General features: G+C 46.5%; 1 protein-coding gene across 1 annotated transcript in view; it reads left to right on the top strand.

Moving 5' to 3' along the window:
• Positions 1–761: 761 nt before the first annotated feature.
• The window catches only part of LOC148474610 (5-hydroxytryptamine receptor 3A-like), a 54,856-nt gene continuing 33,107 nt past the window's right edge, over positions 762–22,510 (top strand). The window contains exons 1-5 of the mRNA XM_088458355.1: positions 762–836; positions 2,122–2,273; positions 4,375–4,419; positions 11,248–11,357; positions 17,160–17,332. Coding sequence (XP_088314481.1) covers positions 791–836; positions 2,122–2,273; positions 4,375–4,419; positions 11,248–11,357; positions 17,160–17,332 — 526 coding nt within the window. The 5' untranslated portion in view covers positions 762–790. The remainder of the gene's footprint in view (positions 837–2,121; positions 2,274–4,374; positions 4,420–11,247; positions 11,358–17,159; positions 17,333–22,510) is intronic.

Raw genomic sequence — 22,510 nt, 5'->3', positions numbered from 1 at the left:
ATTAACATTCATTCATATAGCTGCATTATACTTCTCAGCACCTTGCAATTGCAAACAACCAAAAGAATAATAAGACTAAAAAAGGAAAAATACTGGTTATTCACAGAGGCAATTAGGTAGAAACGGGTGGACTGGGAACTAGAAGTGGCCCCGAAAAATATTCTGGAAATGGCCCCATATTGTAGGTTTGTCACAAATTGGAACAATATATTTACTGTAATAGTGTGGTTTACAATCCACACTGTAATGCTAAGATTAAGCTACATAATAAAATCAAGTGCTGATAAAAAATTATGCCATCACGTCGCTCCTCCCACCTAGTCTTATTACAGAAATAAACTTCCACACATAACAAATACAAAATAATTACACTTGCCCTCAATAAACTTAAAAACACAATTCGGGCACGAATTGTAGGCACGACAACTGGAAGAGCTGAAGATAGACCCATGGAAGGGGAGGTAATGATTTCTAAAAAAAAGGGGAGAGATAGAGGGGGAAGGGTGTCAGAGGGCTAAAGAGGAACAGACAGAGGAGGGTGCAGAGCATTGGAGTAAGAGGGGGAGAGAGAAGAGAAAAAGAAAGAGAGAGGAGGGAAGAGAGTAAGAGAGACGCGCTGGGGACAACAGCTTAGCCACGTCATAGAAGAGTCACAAATGATGACCAGGTATTTAAACAAGTATTTCTACATTGTAACCGAGCCTCCATTATTGATGTTACAATCCCTCCCACACTGCACATATGGAATCAGTAACAGCATATGTACAGTAACTCTGTCCTTCTCTGCACCATGTCTGTGCGTCTCTTATCTCTGCTGCTCACAGTCACCGTGATGGGTGAGTTACTTTATATTAATCACTTCTCATCACAAACAATCAGCTATTCATTGTATAGTAACTAATATATCATTAAACTGCTTATTCTGTAAGGAACCCTGTAGCACAAACAAGTTACATTTGGAGCTTATAGCAATGCGTTATACAATAGAGATAAAATATTCCATGTAGTTATCTATGGCATGTTAGTACATTTGCAGGTGGTCTTGGTGGTAGGTGCCATGGGCAATTGTTATGGAAGTTGAGGCATTGTGAAAAAAAAAAAAGCAAAAAGTTTATTTCCTACTGCAGAACACAGCTCGGAGTTTACTGTGGATCAATACTGTAGCAAAAAAAATATTCTGTTAATGGTGGATGTCATGCTTTGCTAGTAGGATTGTAGATGCAATTTATTAACCAGTTATGGTCTAACTCTAGAATGTAATTATATGGCTGTAAAAATGTTTTTCTTAATATACAAATTTAGTAAAACATTGTACTGCGTAAACCAGCCATGTTTTCTCCAGTCTGGTGTATCACTATATGCTAGAGATAGGCAAACTTCAACCAAGACTTCAGGCATGCTGGGACTTGTAGTTTTACATCACAGCCGCAGGTATATATACCTGCTTTATAACTACTGCCAAGCTTTGCTTCAAGTAGACATTCATGACCTGGTCACATTATGTCCTCGTCATTTTTATGTTTTAATAATTATTTATTTCCATTCTAAAAAAACTTCCACAGACTTCTCCTAACTGAAACCCCCCCAAACCCTCCCACCCCCCTCCGCTGCCTCTGCTGCTCCTCATATCAAATACAAACTGATGACACTACCTCTCCATAAAGTTAAAAGCACAATCCCGGCACTAGCACTTGTATGTTAGGTCCACGTCCACACGTGAACGGTCATAACCACCGATGGTCAATGGGCATCCCAATACCCTTGGCTAAATGTGCAGGACCCATTCAGAGCGGCTGCTGTCATACCTCCTAACTGACGGGCAGATCGAGACAATGAAGTCCTGGGGGTATTTTTTACTAAAGTGCTGGTTTTTAGAAGTGGAGATGTTGCCCATAGCAACCAGTCAGATTCTAGCTATTATCTTCTAGAAGATGCTAGATAAATGTTAAGTAGAAACTGATTGGTTGCTATAGGCAACATTTCTACTTCTAAAAACTCTCACTTTAGTAAATATACCCCCTGATCTTGACAGTGGGAGGGAGCCCTCAAATCGAGTCTGTCCCATTGAACCTTTAGAGGCAATATGCGCTCTTATTCACTGCACCTTCTTATTTTGCACAGGTAAAGTTTTTTGTGAGCCTGACTGTAGTTTCAGGAACCTGCTAACGTCATTGGGCCTAACTAATCCACCCCTAGATGAGCGTCCGATATTACACTGGAGGAATATCTCTATAGTGTACATGGATTTAACATTATATACTATAGTGAAACTGGTAAGAACTAAGAACCAACTGTGAAATGAATGATAATCATATGCAATATGGGGCCAGGATGCTGGAATATTGTGTAGTCACTCTGTGGAAGAGATCTACATACTCAGTATGACTGATGCTTACTTGTCCCACTGTATTCTCTGCTCTTGTAGTTCCAACTTATTTACTTTCCAAGCAACATGGACTAAGGGCTGGATCAGCACGGACCGCTATTGTGATCGCAGCGGCGTAATTGCACGCAGTTCTGCTGCGAAAATATACTAATGTCAGCCACCGCTCAGCCAGCATAGAGACGCCCACTGCCGCTTTCTCACATCCGTAATACCTCGCAGTACTGCGTACACATCGGCCCTCACGCAGAATTGCAGCAGCTCTGACCTGTGTCAGAATTTTCAAGTCTTGTCGCACGCAGTGAGTACTCAAGCTGCGTATGCCGTCACAGTGGCTAATTTATGCACGTCTATGCAACAGCGTTTAAACGTACAGGCACGCCTGCGTTTCTCTGACCACTCCCCCGTCACTTACTGTGCGATGGATTTCTATCTGTCTGCGTGATCGCAGTGTGATCGCAATGCTATCCTGTGCACGCATGCGCAGTGAGCACCATCGGCCTTTCTGCGTCCGCGGTTACAATTGTGATCTGTGCTGAATCAGGCCCTAAGGTCATCATTTAATTACGATAAGAAATGAGGTTACTGTATATTGAAAATAAGTGAGAGCTGGAGAAATAGTACATTCTCTGCCCGGTGGCATTAGCCATGTAGATGTGTGACTGTCTCTATCTCTGCTGTCCCATGTACTGTACATTTGCTTTATCACTTAATGGGCGACTATGGTAAATGATGTCATTTTTGTTACCTAAATGGGCCTATTTATTAAACTCACTTTGCAGGAAATGCCCTGAAAATCTCCTTTTTCGGAGGATACTCGCACAATTTAAGCATCTCCGATATCTGCTGCGGTTCCCAGGTCTCTGGGCCTGATTCACTACGGCACGCTATTCTGTTTATACGCACGCAACGCAGTTGCTAATATCAGCGGTGATATGTAAATGTGTGCATTCGCATTGCGATCGCAGCCTGACATAAGGAAGCCCACTTCCCCTCACTCACATCCGTATACTTTGACAATATAGAGAAACAATCGGTAACATCGAGTAACATCGGACAGTTAATGAAGCGCACGCTATGAGGCATCAGGCGGCCTCTGGTATCGCCGTAGCTAATTAATGCACGCCTCAGCAACACCGTTGAAATGCACTGGCACGCCTGCGTTCGCCCGAACCACCGCCCCCCCATCACAATCCACAAAAGGCACCTCCTGTCAGTCACTCTGCCATGGGTCTGCGTATCCCATGTCATCGCAGTCCCGATCGCAGTGGCTAGTCCGCGCAATCACATGTGCAGTACACTACAATCAACTGCAACTGCGTTCCTTGCTGAATCAGGCCATCTGATCACAGTAGTAGCCCACATAGGTTTACGGGGGCTATATTGTGAGATGCGCTAATTCATTGCATTCCAGATCTCGGCCCCGGTAGTTAGCGCCATTTTACATGGCATTAGCCTTTGAAGCCTAAAAGATACAGATCACACATTTTACCGGTAATGGACTGATAATCCCACATGCGTGATAACGTCCCCGGGGACCCGCAGCAGAAAGCAAAGTGATGGCAGTAGCGACCACTTTACTTACCACATTGCAGGAATGGTGTATTGGTGCCATGATGAGCAGTCAAAATAAATTATAATTATCAGGTCTAAAACCCCGATAATTAATAAATAGGTCTCAAAGCCTCCAAATCATTGGGAAAATAAAAATATTGGGAAGACTAAGAGCTCATTTATCAACGAGTTTTATCATTCACAATGAGTGATAAAATTTGCTGTATATGATAATGGTGCTCCAGCCAATCAGCTCCCAACTGTCATCTGAAAAATGACAGTGGGGAGCTGATTGGCTGGAGGACCATTTATCATATGCAATGAGGTTTATCACTCGTTATGAATGATAAAACTCGTTGGTAAATGAGGACCTAAGACCCCATTTCTGAATGCCCCATTGCATTTCCACTGTAATGATCAAATCTTATTTCTTGCAGGATATGAACGAACAAACTGTAGTCTTATATGTATGGTTGTATTTGGTAAGTTCCCAAATATTGCATTATATAATAAAGTATAGCAATAGGCTAGGTCCCTATATTATATATATTGCAGGGTCTCCCCATCCCGCTATGACAGTGGGTGTGGCTTATTGGCTAGTCTACTGTCTCCCACTCCCATGACCGCAGTTCTCTTTTCCCTCATGGTTCTCTTTATACATTAACTCTCATCTTTTCCATGTTATTCATGGTAGATGACTGTCCTCCCACACATCTACCACCTTGCCCCTCTGGTTCTCTCTCTCTCCCACCTGTTGTGTCTCGATTCATGACACCCCCACTGCTCTCCCCCAGTTGTCTCACCTGGTCACTGCCTGGCAGTCCTGTTACCTTATCCTTCCAGACAGTGGCTCATCTCATGGAGGAAAGCAGCATTGCAGTGTTATTACGTCAAGGTAGCTGAAAGGGGAGGAGACAATTGGGCTCTGCAGTTTTGTATTTTATTGCGCATCCACACTATAACCATTATACTAGCAGTACCTTAGGGTCAATGAGGCCACCAGAGCCACTAATGAAACATGCGCTCGCTATTTTGTAAAGACGCCCCCTGGCCGCTCGCATCCTACGTCATCTCCGCTATTTATTAGATTAATCGAGTACATCGAAAGGCGTATGAACTGCTCGCTATTCTTGTGGTAGCATTTTCCTACCGCAATCATGCAAGCAGTTCAGGCTAAAAGACAACCAAGTGATGTGGTCGATGACGCTGCTTTGTTAATTATGCACACCAATAAAACGCCCATTTTGACCGTTTGGCACGCCTGCGTTCGGATCTCCACTCCCCGTTTTCAAGCACCTTCCCCTGTTACCACCCACAAACGCCTCCTCCTGTCACTCAAATTATCAGGCACTCGCTATTTTGCGAGCACACGATTTCTGACCGCACTGACTGGTTCGCGCATGCGCATTACAACCCATACGCAGTTGTGCGAACATCGCTCGGAGCGAATGAGCGTCCGCTTACGAGCGGCTCTGAATCAGGCCCAGAGGGCTTTATTCATTACGGATCGCAACTGCGATTCCACACGCAATAGGATGAGTGTTGCGATCTGCGCATGCGCGAACTAGCGATAGGAACTGCCCATGCAGACTCAATGCAGAGTGATTGACAGGAAGTGCTGTTTGTGGGTGGTGACAGGGGGGTGGTCGTGGAAACATAGGCGTGCCAATGCTTTCAACGCCGTTGCAGGGACGTGCATAAATCATCCATTGCGATGCCATACGCAGCCTGAGGTCTGATAGCGTGCGATGCAGTTAGAAGGTGTGCGTGAGGCTGCGATGGTACTTGATCGTACTGATGGTTTCGCAGTCTCGCTAAGCATTGCGCATGTGGGTAAGGTAAGGTGGGCGTCCCTATGTAATCCTGCGGTTGCATAGCGATCGCAGTGGTTTAGCATACTATCGCAAGCGCAAGTGGGTCGATGGTGGATGCGCGTGCACGAGCCCCGGGGGAGCGCAAAAAAGCACTCGCTCCATTGCTCACTACAAAAGGGGCGGCTGTCGATGTTGATCGACAGTTTGCCCCATTTTGAAGGAGTGGCGGGGGGGTGGCTTCACAAATGGAGGCGTTCCCATGCGAACGCCTGCCGTTTGTGGGCGCCCCACTGACATCACCAGTGATGTCAGTGGGAGAGCTTCCAGCTCTATTAGAGCCAGAAGCTCTCTGGGGCTTGCAGCCACGAGACCCTACCACAAGGGTCTCGTCGCAAGCCCGATGGTCGTGATGGTCTTGACCATCGTGACCATCATCCTGGCCGCACGCAATAGCTGTGGGTGGTTACTCACAGCTGTGCGAGCGGCCAGGAGGCCGCTCCGAAAAAAATAAAACTCCCTGATTCAGAGCGATTGCTCTTTCAGAGCGTCCGTCTCTGAATCAGGCCCTGTGTGCATAATCGCTATCTATCCTAATGCGTATTTCAAGATAAGGAGGCTGCCAATTTGGGAGGTGTTGGCATCTTAGTGGGTGCCCTCATAGCAGAGATTTGATGACGGCTATGGGATGCCCTTTGCTCCAACATTCTATACACATGTATGAATATTATTATTTTATTATTAATAGTTCCTTGTATAGCACCAGCATATTCTTTTGTGCTTTACAATTGGGAACAAATCTATATAATAAGTGAGAAAGTGTGTATGTGTGTGCTTATGTGTGTGCGTCTGTCTGTTTGACCTTTATGCACAGCCAGAGTTTTGTACCTAGCTCCATCAAATTTGTCATGCTGGTGTCGTTTCACAAGGATTAGGTTTTTGGCTATGTTTGAAGTTTGTCAGGGCCATGGAGGTCTGCATTGTGCCCACCAAGTAGGCCGTGGAGTCTTTGATTTTAATTTATTTTTCAAGAAAGTTCACTCAGGATGTCTTCCAGTGCCTAAAACTGCACTGATCTGAAGGCACAGGCTGATATGTCCCAGTGGGGTCAGACAGAGCTCCAACGGAAGATTAGTGAGTCAGAGGATCAACTGTCACACTGCACCTGCACTGAAAGTTACTAAGGGGTCTATTTACTTAGATGGCGATAAAGTGAACGGATATAAAGTACCAGCCAACATGTCACAGGCTTTGGTTTGAAAAATGACAGTTAGTAGCTGGTTGGCTGGTACTTTTTCTCCGTCCACTTTTTTTCCTTCCCAGGCTCAGTAAATAGACCCATAAGTTAACCCGGGCTTGACTTTAGAGAAAATATAAGTGAAGATATTCATTATGAAGCAAGATGAGCCAATCCTGAGCTAAGGTTACTATCCATTGATGTAATGTTCAATCAAGCTCTCATCTTCTTGGAGGACAAAATTCAACAGATGGTAGGCAAGAGTCTGCATCAGCTAGGGCTTCCAACTCCTGACAGAAGTAACACTAAAGCTGCATACACACGTAAAGATTTTCTGTCCAACCATCCAACTAGATGATTGGTTGGAATGAAAATCTGGTAACGTATGGGAGTAAATGATGATCAGCAATTTGCTTCTAAATGCCAGAAAACAGATGAAAATGGTCGTTAGACAAGTTTGTTAAATGTTTGATCTAAACAATTTGTTCAAACATTGTTTTTGTCCATTTTCCGGCGTTTGGGAGCAAATTGCTGATTATCATTTGCTTTCATACCTTACCAGATTTTCATTCCAACCAATCAAGTAGTTGGATGGTTGGACAGAAAATCTTTACGTATGTACCCAGCTTTCCAGTCTTAGTAAAGACATGTTACGTGAAACAAGCTATAAAAGTGTCCAGGCTGATGTCAGATCAAAAAAGTTGCACATAACAGAGTTAGTTCTATGGTAACAAGAAAAACTGGAGGTATTGTCTTTTTAGATGCTCCAGGAGAACAGGTAAAACATTCCTCCTAAATCTAATCTTGGCCAAAGTTCGTAGCAAAAAGCAGATTGCAATTGCAACTGCCTCTTCAGGTATTGCAGCAAAACTGCTGATACAACATTGTTTATACCTCAGGGCTGAGGTAACTGTTTAAATACTCTATAAATGGATATGTACTGTAGGTCCTTTTCAGGGCTAAAACCATGTTACAAACAGTGGGGTTCTTTTCAGGATCAATGGATTAGGGTTATAGAATAGGGTTATAGATGAGGATAATGTAAAAAATAAAGGCTGCAGGTGGACTCCAAGGTCTATACTTCAACCTGGGCAATGCCGGGTATCCCAGCTAGTTAGTAATAAAACGGGAATGGAACAGCCCCGTTCCAGCCACATAACACCCATTCTCTACTCCCTTCACTGGCTGCCTGTCAGATGGCGAATTGCTTTCAAGTTTAGATTAATAACTTACAAAGCCCTTCATGACCATGGCCCAGGGTACCTGAAGCAGCTTCTGATTCCTTACTGTCCCACTCGATTACTGCGATCCGTTGACGAAGGACTATTAACGGTACCTAGAATCTCACGGAATTCATCTGGGGGTCGAGCTTTCAGTTTTGTAGCTCCAACCTTTTGGAACTCACTTCCCCGCACAGTTCGAGAGGCCTCCACTCTAGAATCCTTCAAAAATAGACTCAAGACTCACCTATTCACCCAAGCATTTCACTAATGTCCCTTGTTTAAGCATATTTTGTATTTTGTACTGTAAATGTAAAGCACTTTGAGTCCTTTAGGAGAAAAGCGCTATATAAATAAAATTATTATTATTATTATTATTAATAACAGACAAAGAGGTAAGAGGTACCTGTTTGCAGACTTACAGCCTATAGTACAGGTTCTCAAACTCTTAAGTTATTAAGTTAGGCATTCCAGACCAATTGCCACCCCTCTGTGAAGTTTTTCAAATCCATCCAGTGGAAGGACCGGGTCAATGTTCTGCCCAGCATACACCACCGGGAGGTCCGACCGGTACCTCAACCCCACTAGTATGTCTTCTGGGATCCAATGTTACCACTCTGTGCAGTTTTCGTCCAAATTCATCCAGTGGAAGGCCCAGGACAGGCTCCCCGGGTCAAAGCTCTGCCCAGCGTACACCAACGGGAGGTCCAATGGGGACCCTAACCCCCCCCTAAAACCTGGCCAGGATCCAACTGGACCACCTCGCGTTGGTTTCATCCCAATCGGTGCAGGGGTGTCCGAATGCATAACCAGACAGACAAAACAAACACCAATGATTTCTATATATGATGTCCAATGAGCACTATTTTAGGGGAAATTCCAAAAACATGTAATTAAAAAAAAAAAAAAGGATGGTACAGCATTCAGTGCTTTCAAGAGAAGTTGATGTGTTTGTCGACATCAGTATTCCTATTACCAACTGCAAGGGTAAAAACCATCTACATGGACACAAGTCAGAAAGTAGGATGGGGGCATTGCATTGCCTACTGGTTCCTTTTCCAACAATTCATGGTTTGAGTCCCACCAACTAGCAAAATAGTGACCTTGTATATCACAGGGAACATTATTAGTGGTCAGAAATGGAGAAAGCTGTACGCGGGAATGCTGGGATATCTATAAAGCTCCCAGATGTAAGGGGCATGGCCATGTGGGGGCATGGATATACAAGGGCCCTCTCTACATGCTGTGTCGCCTCTGAAGGGGGCATGGTCAATTAATCTTGGGTCTGTAGATGTAGTCAAAAGGTCGACATTTGTCTACAAGCATTGTCTCGACTTTCTGAAGATGCCGACAGGTGAAATGTCGATATTTTCAGAATGTCATAGGGTTAAGCTGAGGGCGGGAGGGTTAGGGCTAAGCTGTGGGGACAAGGGGGTTAGGGTTAGGCTGTGGACAGGAGGGTTAGTCTGCAGGTGGTAGGGTTAGAGTTAGGGATAGCGGAGTAATACTCACTGGAATGCTGCAGTATTGGTGGTCTGACCAGGAAGTGACATCACATGACCACCGGGACCCGGAAGACCCTTGTTGGAGCCGCTGCAGCTGTCCGGAGCAGGTAAGTCACTGCTTGGCCACCAGGGACAATTAATCACTGGCTATATAGTAAATGTCGACATTATATCTGCTGACATATTGTATCCAACCTAGAGGCTGCACCTTATCGATAGACACTCCACCCCCTTTCCCAATCAGTGACTCTGGTGCCTAGAGGACTGGAGTGAGTGTGGTGCTAGAAAGGCCAAGGGGAAAAAGTCAGGAAACAGCGCGGCCTATTCCTCTGCTCACTAAAGTGACTATTCCTCAGATAGATTGCTGGTTCCAGATTCATTTATCTTAGAGAAGATTGAATTTCTGCTGGAATTTCTTGTGGGTAAAATTCTGGGCCTGATTCAGACCCGGACGCTATTTGCGGACCCTCGTTCTAAAAAAGGGGCCGTCTATTTAAATTGAGCTCATTACGGTGTGTTGACGCCTCTATGTCTGAGCGAGCGACCGAAAAATGCGCTTACTATTTTGTAAAGATGCCCCTTTGCCGTTCGCATCACACGTCATCTCCGGTATTTATTAGATTAATCGGGACCATCGAAAGGCATCTGAACTGCTCGCAGTGCTGGTGGTAGGATTTTCTTCCCGCTATCACTGCGAGCAGTTCAGGCTAAAAGACAACCAAGTGACGTGGTCGATGACGCTCCTTTACTAATTATGCACACCCATTAAACGCCGTTTTGACCGTTAGGCACGCCTGTGTTCGGATCTCCACTCCCCCATTTTCAAGCACCTTTCCCTGTTACCACCCACAAACGGTACATTCTGTCAATCAAATTAGCAGCCCTTCGCTGTTTTACGAGCGCACGATTTCCAACCGCAATGACTGTTTTGTGCATGTGCATTACGACCCATACGCATGCGCAGTTGTGCGAACATCGCTCAGAGCGAACGAGCGGCCGCTTACGAGCGGCTCTGAATCAGGCCCACTGTCTGTGGAGCAGGCGCTTACTACAAAGCCTATATTGTGTGCACAGTATATCATGCAAAGCTGCAATTATCGCAAGATGCATGCAGGGCCACACACACAGTGACATATGTGCAGGCTTATTTAACATACATGTCCATCGATGGCAAAACTGGTTATCATCGGCCAGCCACCATCAATGTTTTGAAAACATCGATGGTCGATGGCCATCCCTAGCAGGGACATTTCCGCATTGCAGACTGTGCAAATGCCTCATGTGTAGATGGCCGTAGTTATTTATATAGGCTGCACATACAGTACATGGTCTGCGCCGTTTGAAGATGCTGCTGTTCCTCCTTCCTCTCCCCTTGGCACCTCCCTGACAGGTGGCGTCTGGAGGGCATCGCTTTGCTCACACTGGCTGTGCTTCAGCTTTTATTCAGTTTTTAGCTATTCTGTGCACTCGATTAACTTCAAAACCAAAATGATTTAATAGATGAAAGTTTAATCAGCTCTGGTTTTCTATACTCCAGTCTTGGCAAAATGATTTTGCGACCTGGGACCCAGATGACTTTTGTGGAATTGAGAGCATGCACATCCCCAGTGATTACTTTTGGAAACCAGTCATCTACATCTATGAAATGTAAGTAAATGACCTTTTACCGACAATCACGTGTTGTGTCTTTATTTTACTGGGGGTAAGAATTGGAAATGTCTGGTTTTACTGGTTAGTTTAGATTGAACCGTTCAGGGGCTGATAAAAGATGGCTGATAAAATAATCCCCATAAAAGATGGGGATTATTCATTCCTGGTGTCTCCCTTTGTTTTGATGATTATGTGATAAGATAACGCCCCGGCCATTCTATGTTAGTTCTGCAGCACAGTGTACTAGGGGCCTTATTCAGCTATGGACGGAATTGCATAGCTGCTCGCAAGGTCATGCGCCTGCACAGATTCCCGATCATCGGGAATCTGCGTTCAGCCGTGCACTAGATGAATGAGGGAGTTGTCAAGGATAGGACAGCACAGATGCTGCTGCTAGCTGAGCTGCTATCCAGAGCCGTAGTACAAGACAAAGCCAAAAGCTTGGTACACAGGTAGGCAGACCGGAATCTGTTGCCTATAGTTAAGGGATGAGCCAGGGACCCAGAGTGGAAGTCAAAACGAAACTAAGGGTCAAACTCACTGAGATCACACAGCAGAGCCGGGGAACCAGGCACAGCTAGACTAGAATGGAATCACAATAATCACACATGGGTGCAGCTGTTTTCCACCCTGCAGCCGGAGACCCAGCCTACCTGGCCAAGCTGCCATCTACGGCACTGAGAATGTTGAACCATTTTCAAATGAACAGAACTAACAGCGCCAGGCAGTGGCACCAATGTCGTACAACCTTCCTAGGGGAACATTTGCTAAACTGAGAGTTTTTAGAAGAGGAGATGTTGCCCATAGCAACCAATCAGATTCTAGCTATTTACTTCTAGAAGGTGCTAGTTAAATGATAAGTAGAATATACCCCTTAGTGTCAGGACCATTATATATATATATATATATATATATATATATATACATATATAAGATATTTAAAAACAGCCCTGTCCCACAGTATTAGAAATTAATATATACAGTCAGGTCAATAAATATTTGGACATTGACAGAATTTTCATATTTTGGCCTCTATTCACCACCACAATGGCTTTGAAATGAAACAAACAAGATGTGATTTAACTGCAGACTTTCAGATTTAATTTGAGGGTAATTACATCCAAATCAGGTGAACGGTGTAGGAATTACAATGGTTTCTATATGTGCCTCCCACTTTTTAAGGGGCCAAAAGTAATGGGACAAACTAAACAATCCTAAATCTAACTTTCACTTTTTAATACTTTGTTTGAAATCCTTTGTAGGCAATTACAGCCTGAAGTCTGGAACGCACAGACATCACCAGACGCTGGGTTTCATCCCTGGTGATGCTCTGCCAGGCCTCTACTGCAAATGTCTTCAGTTCCTGCTTGTTCTTGGGGCATTTTCCCTTCAGTTTTGTCTTCATCAAGTGAAATGCATGCTCAATCGGATTCAGGTCAGGGGATTGACTTGGCCATTGCATAACATTCCACTTTTTAGCCTTAAAAAACTCTCTGGTTGCTTTTGCAGTATGCTTCGGGTCATTGTCCATCTGCACTGTGAAGCGCTGTCCAATGGGTTCTGAAGCATTTGACTGAATATGAGCATATAATATTGCCCAAAACACTTCAGAATTCATTCTGCTGCTTTTGTCAGCAGTCACATCATCAATAAATACAAGGGAACCAGTTCCACTGGCAGCCATACATGCCCACGCCATGACACTACCACCACCATGCTTCACTGATGAGGTGGTATGCTTTGGATCATGAGCAGTTCCTTTCCTTCTCTTCTCTTCCCGTCACTCTGGTACAAGTTGATCTTTGTCTCATCTGTCAATAGGATGTTGTTCCAGAACTGTAATGGCTTTTATAGATGTTGTTTGGAAAACTCTAATCTGGTCTTCCTGTTTTTGTGGCTCACCAATGGTTTGCATCTTGTGGTGAACCCTCTATATTCACTCTTGTGAAGTCTTCTCTTGGTTGTTGACTTTGACACATATACACCTACCTCCTGGAGAGTGTTCTTGATTTGGCCAACTGTTGTGAAGGGGTTTTTCTTCACCAGGGAAATAATTATTTTGTCATCCACCACAGTTGTTTTCCATGGTCTTCCGGGTCTTTTGGTGTTGCTGAGCTCTCCGGTGCGTTCTTTCTTTTTAAGAATGTTCCAAACAGTTGATTTGGCCACACCTAATGTTTTTGCAATCTCTCTGATGGGTTTGTTTTCATTTTTCAGCCTAATGATGGCTTGCTTCACTGATAGTGACAGCTCTTTGGATCTCATATTGAGAGTTGACAGCAACTGATTCCAAATGCAAATGTCACACCTAGAATCAACTCCAGACCTTTTACCTGCTTAATTGAAAATGAAATAACGAGGGAATAGCCCACACCTGTCCATGAAATAGCTTTTGAGTTGATAGTCCCATTACTTTTGGCCCCTTAAAAAGTGGGAGGCACATATTGAAACTGTTGTAATTCCTACACCGTTCACCCGATTTGGATGTAATTACCCTCAAATTAAATCTGAAAGTCTGCAGTTAAAGCACATCTTGTTTGTTTCATTTCAAAACCATTGTGGTGGTGAATAGAGGCCAAAATCTGAAAATTCTGTCAATGTCCCAATATTTATGGACCTGACTGTATTTCACATGTTTAAAAGTATATAAAAAGTACTTTGAGTAGGCAAAATGTGTATATATTTTACAGTGTGTTTGATGTGTTGAAATGTATAGCTGTGTACAATAAGTAAGAAATGCACTATAGGAATGTATCTCAAAGGTATTTTGTTTTATAAGGATTCGCCGTTTGAGATATATTGTTCTTGGGACATTCTCACTGTAGGGTGTATATTTACTATAGTGAGAGTTTTTAGAAGTGGAGATGTTGCCCATAGCAACCAATCAGATTCTAACTATTATCTTCTAGAAGGTGCTAGTTAAAAGTTAAGTAGAATCTGATTGGTTGATATGTTAATGTCTGTGGGGCCTATTCATCAACACTAAAATAAAGTTTTTAAGGACATTTTCCTTAATTAACGTTTAGTATTCATGAACACACTTAGCACAGGAGATATCACTGATATCTCCTTGCTAAGTCCCTCTGCATTAATTTCCACACTCCCTATACATTAGTATGGGGATATGGAAATTATGGTATTCATCAACTTGCGAAAATAAGGTATTTTCGGAATTTGATGGAGTTACTATTCACCACTGTGAGGTGGCGAATAGCAGGACAGACTTACCTGCTTCCAGCTGTGCAGGTCCCCCGGCGTCTCCCTCCGGCGCTCTGGTCTCTCCTCTGGCTCTGTCTGCTATGCTGTCATGTGTTCCCCCAGCAGAACACAATAAAGTTTAAAAAATAAAAAAAAAAGCATTTTTTTTTTCTAAACAGTACTGTGTGCTGTTGGGGAGAAAACATGACAGCATTGCAGACGGAGCCGGAGGCTGCTGTGCGGGCAGGTAAGTGCTGAACGGGGGGAGGTGAGCGGGGGGGAGGGGAGGCAGTTGAGTGGAGGGGGACACACAAACCGCATCTGTAGGCAGTGCTGCACATGCGCTGGTTTTACAGATTTACCAGCGCATGCGCAGCACTGCTTCCAGCTGCGATAAGTTAGTGTAGAGAGGGATAACTATCTATTGCCTGAAAAGCTGTCATCGCAAAAATGACAGCTTTTCGGAATAGATGGTTATAGGGAGGAGGAATGATGAATTCCTCCGGCAATTAGGTAGAACTCCATGCGAGTTCTAAACCTAATTACCTCCAGAGAAAGTTTAGTTATGATGAATAGGCCCCTGTATCCTGAGATCAGAAAAGGCCTAGGGGGCATATTTACTAAAGTGCGGGTTTTTAGAAGTGCAGATGTTGCCCATAGCAACCAATCAGATTCTAGCTATTATCTTCTACACCCTGCAGCCAGGATTGCTGCTGCGGACACTCCAGATGGGCACCCTGCAAAGTATAAGCAGCCAGTCGGACGTCCTGAAGACACCCGTTCAGAGCTGCACTTACCAGAGCTGGGGCGGGGCCGGGATGACGCGATCTTGCGGCCACGCCCCTGGCCCGCCCCAGCCATGCCCCCGCAAATGCATCATAGTGCGGCCACGCCCCCTGCTGTAAGCTAACATTCAGCTCCCTCCTGGAAGGAGGCGCAAATTTGCCCTGTTACGGCTCTGTGTGTGACCATACAGGCAATTGGGAGCTTGTAGTTTTCTAATGCTCCTCTCTCACACTCAATTTTAACTGCCCTCTTACAATGTCAATCATATTGCACTCCCATTGGAAACTGGTGCTGTAAAGTAGTAGTTAAAATTAAATATTTAATTAAGCTGCTCCTTCACTTTACTGGTGCTCTGGGAACTGCACACTAAAATGGGGCTGCAGCACACCATAGACATATTAATAATGGCGTGGATGGAGCTTTACATAAAACATAGAGCCGTATTCAATTTGAGCGGACCCGCGATACTTTTCCGCCTACCGGACTTTTCGCCTACTTCGCCTGTTTTGCAGGCGGAAAAGTATCACACGCGTGCCCGCGTATCCCCGTATTCAATTTGAAAGTACACGAAAACGAGACCCGATGAAACTTAAACAAACGGAAAGTCATGTCAGATTTGGGGAAATCAGGCTGACACCCCCAAAAGATGCTCTGACATAGGGGTTAGCTATGGTTACTGCCGATTTGGCTTGCTGAGGGTATTTGGTGTTTTTAAACGAGCTCAATAGCTGTTAAATAGCTGTTAATGGTGCACAATAGTATGCAGGAGTTTATTCTGCAGAAAATAACTTATCCCAGCAAATTTGGGGTACTTGAAAAATGGGGGCCAGCATATTTTAAAGTTGCTAAGGTTAAGTTTCAAAAATACACCTTCCGCAAGCACCTGCAATGAAAAAAAACACCTGGGCCATACTTGGGGACCCCCCTGGAGTCTTGTTTGCTAGTTTTTAACTTTGTCCCCCAACTTTTTTTTTTTCGCCAACAAATTGAAAGTGATTTTTTGGGGTGTTTGTAAGTCTTTTTTTTTTAATTTTTCACGCAGTTTACCTTTGGCGGGGACTGTCTGAAGGCTGCATGGGGTTTCTCGCAACGTTGCACCCCAAAACCCCAATTCTGCACTTTTTTCCGCCTGCTATTCATAGGCAAAACTTTTCCGCCTATTACATTGCATTGACTTTCCGCCTAGGTGGAAAGTCTTGCAAATTGAATACAGCGATACTTTTCCGCCTGGCAAAATTACGTCATCGCCTCAAATTGAATACGGGCCTAAGCCCATCAGCATCACTGCACGATGATGACCAGTGGCCCGGCCTTTTATCGACAGCCATAAATTAAAGTATTAAAATTATATTTTCCTCACAAAAATGTCGTAATTTTTAGACTTTTACACTGGCCACACCCACACATCACTAGTCACACCTCCTCCTCTTCTTACTAGAGGCTCTTGACCATTTTCCGCCCACATGGTCCTTAATCTGTCCATGAGCACAACAGTGCTCAGAGGGTGTGACTACACTGACCAGTAGGAAGCCATCAAATTGCAGTTTCCTATTGGTCTGCAAGATCGCAACTTCATCTGATAGACATATTCAGGGGAGTTAATAAGCAAAATAAGCCAGGACGCTTTTTCGAGAATACAGGACTTCAAGCACGCAGTTCCCAGTGCTCTCCAAAGGGAATGGATCAGCTCTGTTAACTGGTAGCGCTCATTTATATAAAGGGAATGCAAATATATTGCATTATCATCTCCCTGTGCATCACATATAATTGCAACCATCATGGGTCATATAACATATTAAACAAATTACGTTACAGGACTGAAAGCGACAATACTCCCCAAGTGATTTCCTATTATAACCTGAATCATGATGGAGAAACTGTCAACTCTACGCCACTACGGGTGGTCAGTACATGTCATTTGAACTTGTTTAAGTTCCCCTTTGACAACCAGACCTGCAAACTAACCTTTGGTTCGTATGTTTACAATGGTAAGTGTATGACAAAAATACAGCAAATCAAAAAATATATTTACTGCTAGAGAGACAATAAGCACTAAAGTCCACATCCTGCGGTGTAATATTTTATACAATAAAGACCATTCCAGCTGTACATCAATAAAGGTCTAAATCATACTACTAGCACAATTCCCAATTTTAGGTACATTCACAAATTGCGATTGACATATGTATACCACATCTGTCAAGTACAGACACATATATATATATATAAGGCCATTTTATTATAAATACTGAATAAATATTAAGGGGCTCATTTATCATTAACTATTTGCAGCATATTCCCCCGAAAAAAAACCCGTCTTCAGGGGATATCCGCAAACATTTAGTATCCCTGCAATGTATTATAGAGGGCAGTGGTGTAACTAGGGCATTTGGAGCACAGGGCAAGTAAAAAAAACGGAGCCCCTCCCCACAAGTATGTGCACATGCCAAAAGACTGAGCATGACCACATGCCAAAAGGGGCGTGACCACTAAAAAATAAGGGGGTGTCAACATGACACACCACAGTGTCTCGACAATCCTTTCCATTCCATATGCACCTTAATGCCCCCATTAGTAGTGCCCCTCTTGCAATGCCCACTGTAGTAGTGCCCCTTATGCAATGTCCCCAGTAGCAGAGCCCCTTATGCAGTGCCCCCAGTACAGTGGCAGAAATTGTGAGTGGTGGGCCCAGGTGAAAAAATTTGCTTTGGCCCCCCTCCTCCTCCCTACTGCAAGGTCAAAGTGCAGTGGGTGACAAGGAGAGATAGAGGGTGACAGGGAGAGGCAAGTGGTAGACAAAGAGAGGCAAGAAGGTTGACAAGGAGAGGGTGACAGGCAGAAGCAGTGTGTGACAGGACGAGGGAAGAGGCAGTGGGTGACAGGGAGAGGTGACAGGCAGTGGGTGACAGGGAGAAGCAGTGGGTGACAGGGAGAAGCAGTGGGTGACAGGTAGAGGTGACAGACATTGGGTGACAGGGAGGGGGAGATGGTGACAGGGATAGTTGACAGGCAGTGGGTGACAGGGAGAGGGAAGAGGCAGTGGGTGACAGGGGAGCGAGTGAGAGGTGACAGGGAGAAGCAGTGGGTGACAGGGATAGTTGACAGGCAGTGGGTGACAGGAAGGGGGAGAGGTGACAGGGATAGTTGACAGGGAGAGGTGACAGGGAGAGGGAAGAGGCAGTGGGTGACAGGGAGAGGTGACAGGCAATGGGTGACAGGGAGAGGGAAGAGGCAGTGGGTGACAGGGGAGCGGGTGAGAGGTGACAGGGAGAATCAGTGGGTGACAGAGAGGGGGAGAGGGGGTCAGGGATAGTTGACAGGAAATGTGTGAAAGAGAGAGGGGATAGGCAGTGGGTGACAGGGAGAGGGAGACAGGGAGAGGTGACAGGGAGAGGTGACAGGGAGAGGGGAGAGGGAGACAGGGAGAGGTGACAGGCAGTGGGTGACAGGGAGAGGTTACAGGCAGTGGGTGACAGGGAGAGGTGACAGGCAGTGGGTGACAGGGAGAGGGTCAGGCTGTGGGTTACAGGGAGAGGGTGATAGGAAGAGAGAAAGGGTGACAGGCAGTGTGTTTCAGGAAGAGGCAGTGGATGAGAGGGAGAGGGTGACAGTGAGAGGTGACAGGCAGTGTGTGACAGGGAGAGGCAGTGGGTGACAGTATGCCACCTCTAGTGCCCACAAATTATGCTACACTGTAGTCCCCACACAATTTGCCACCTGTAGTGCCCACAAATTATGCTACACTGTAGTGCCCCCACATTATGCCACCTGTAGTGCCCACACATTATGCTACACTATAGTGCCCATACATTATGCCACCTGTAGTGCCCACACATTATGTCACCTGTAGTGCCCACATATTATGCCACCTGTAGTCAGGGCTGGCCCTTGGCCAAATTTTTTGGTAAGCGAGTATATTTTTTGGCGCCCCCCTATGCAGTGCCCCTTTTACAATGCGCCCAGCAGTGGTCCCCCTTGTGCAGTGCCCCTTGTGCCCCCAGTAGTAAGCCCCTTATATAGTGCCCCCAGTAGTGGTGCCCCCTATGCAGTGCCCCTTATATAGTGCCCCCAGTAGTAGTCCCCCCATGTAGTGCCCCCAATAGTGGTACCCCTTATGCAGTGGACTTTAAACAGTGGCCCCAGTTGTAGTCCCTCCCCCTATGCAGTACCCCCAGTATTGCCCTTTATATAGTGCCCCCAGTAGTGGTCCCTCGATGCAGTGCCCCCAGTGGTAGTCCCCCCCTTGTAGTGGTCCCCCCTTGTAGTGCCCCTAGTAGTAGTCCCCCTCTTGTTGTGCCCTCAGTGGAGGTTCCCCCCTATGCAGTGCCCCAGTATTGCCCTTTATATAGTGCCCCCAGTAGTGGCACCTCGATGCTGTGCCCCCAGTGGTAGTCCCCCCCTTGTAGTGCCCCCAGTGGTAGGCCCCACCCTTGTAGTGGTACCCCCTTGTAGTGCCCCTAATAGTAGTTCCCCCTTGTTGTGCCCCCAGTGGAGGTTCCCTCCCTATGCAGTGCCCCAGCAGTAACCCCCCCCTCCCCCGAGTAGACACACATGCAATAAAAACACTCACCTGAATCCCGGCTCCGGCCACCACCATCTGCTCCTCAGTCCGTCCTCCCGGGCCGGGCTGCTCTGCATTATGGGAGAGACGTCATGACGTCTCTCCCATTACCCACTGCGGGAGCCGGAAAGCTCCAGCCTGGCTCCGGCAGTGGGCGCAGTAGCCAATGAGAGTCTGACTCTCTCATTAGCTGCTAATCAAAACAAACACAGCTGCCGGCGCTGGCGGCTGTGTGTTTGTCACTGTGTAGTGCTGACACAGCTGCGTCACAGAGACAGTCTGCCCGCGGCCCGCATGGTCGCAGCTGAGGCGCCCTCCACTATGCTGCGTACCAGCTGCGTACCATGCGTAGTGGTAGAACCGGCCCTGCCTGTAGTGCCCACACAGTGTACTCACCAGCAGCATCCTCAGGCAGCCGGCAGAACAGCAGTCACAGCCTCAAAATGAGTCACACCCATGAGGCTGCGCTGCTGCTGCTAAACTCCAGGTCAGAGGAGCATGTGATGGGCTCCTCCAATCAGAGCTCAGCACATGCTCCTCTAACCCCACTGCAGAGACTAATGGGGTATATCACACAGTAGTGCACTGCAGTGCTGAGCCTGACTGCACTGTGTCCTGGTCCTCTCTGCATGTAGCTGCCAGCCGGCTCAATCACAGCCTTGATGGCAGTGTGGACCCCTATATTGTGGTGGGCCCCGTTGCAGTGCACCGGCTGCACCGCAGGTAGTTCCACCCCTGCCTCTGTAGTAGTGCCCCTTATTCAGTGCCCCTTATATAGTGCCCCCAGTAGTGCCAGTTATACAGTGCCCCCTGTAGTGGTCCCCCTATACAGTGCCCACTTTGCAGTGCCTTTTATACAGGGCCCCCAGTAGTGCCCATGATACAGGGCCCCCGGTAGTGCCCCTTATACAGTGCCCCCAGTACTGGTCCCCCCTATGCAGTGCCCCTTATAGTGGTTCCTCCTATGCAGTGCTCCAGTAGTGGTCCCCCATATGCAGTGCCCCTTATATAGTTCTCCCAGTAGTGGTCCCCCCTATGCAGTGCCCCTTATTCAGTGCTTCCAGTAGTGCCCCTTATTCAGTGCTCCCAGTAGTGCACCCATATACAGTACCCCAGTAGTGCACCCTTATGCAGTGCCCCCAGTAGTCACCCTTATGCAGTGCCCCTTATACAGTGCCCCCAGTCTTGTCAGTTATACAGTGCCCCCAGTAGTGCCCCTGACACAGGGGCCCCAGTAGTGGTCCCCCTATGCAGTGCCCTCAGTAGTGCCCCTTATATAGTGACCCCAGTAGTGGTCCCCCCCTATGCAGTGCCCCCAGTAGTGGGCCTCCATGTGAGGTGTCCCCAGTAGTGGTTCCCCCTATGCAGTGCCCCTTATACAGTGCTTCCAGTAGTGCCCCTTATACAGTGACCCAGTAGTGCACTCTTATACTGGACAGTGCCCTCAGTAGTGTCCCTTATACAGTGCCCTCAGTAGTGCCAGTTATACAGTGCCCTTTATACAGTGTCCCCAGTAGTGGTCCCCCCTATGCAGTGCCCATTATACAGTGCCCTCAGTAGTGCCCTTTATACAGTGTCCCCAGTAGTGGTTCCCCCTATGCAGTGCCCCTTATACAGTGCTTCCAGTAGTGCCCCTTATACAGTGACCCAGTAGTGCACTCTTATACTGGACAGTGCCCTCAGTAGTGTCCCTTATACAGTGCCCCCAGTAGTGCCCCTTATACAGTGTCCCCAGTAGTGGTCCCCCCTATGTAGTGCCCTTTATACAGTGCCCCCAGTAGTGGTCCCCCCTATGCAGTGCCCCTTACAGAACATACACAGAAAAAAAACCCACAACACTTACCTGAACCCCCGCTCCTGCGCCTGCTGCCGTCTGCTCCTCCGTCCTCCCTCTCGGCACTATGGGATAGACGTCATGACGTCTCTCCCATCACCCACTGTGAGAGCCGGAAGTGCAGCAGCCAGCCAGAGAGTCTATCTGACTCTCATTGGCTGCTAAAACAAACACACCACCACTGGGTAGTACAAGTGTACTACCCGGCGCCGGTGTGTTTGCTACGGTGTAGTGCTACACTGACTTGAAACCACTGTCCTGGACCGCGGTTGGCGGAATCGGCCACAGCATTAGCATAAAGACACAGCCGCGACAGCGGCAAAATGCATGTGTCCATGTCGGACTCTCTCAGCATCAGCGATATTTTCTTGTTGTTTCCTTTCTGGTATTATGACCTTTCTGGGTATTGGATTTCCAAATAAGAGACCTCATATATCCAGAGGCACCCAAAGCCACCCAACGTCACAAAGTGCCACCTTTCCATGCACCCCACTCATCAGCCCCCACCTGCCTCAACTTCTTAACTTGTATAGAACAGGTGAAGTCAGGGGTGGCATCTGCTGCTGGCGCTGGGAGTGGGGCACTGAGTGGTGACATCCTACCCAATGCCACACTCCCAGGGTATCTCTAGCAGGCCTGACCTCTGATATGCCTTATTGCACATGCGCACCTTGTAGTGCCCCTAATAGTAGTTCCCCCTTGTTGTGCCCCCAGTCCTTCCTCCATGGCGTTCTCTGTATATGGACTCATCACTGAGACACCTCTATGACA

Source organism: Taudactylus pleione, unplaced genomic scaffold (assembly GCF_031769625.1).
Source record: "Taudactylus pleione unplaced genomic scaffold, aTauple2 ptg000828l, whole genome shotgun sequence".
In the NCBI taxonomy this organism is placed as follows: domain Eukaryota; kingdom Metazoa; phylum Chordata; class Amphibia; order Anura; family Myobatrachidae; genus Taudactylus; species Taudactylus pleione.
This window is presented reverse-complemented; position numbering and strand designations above follow the sequence as displayed.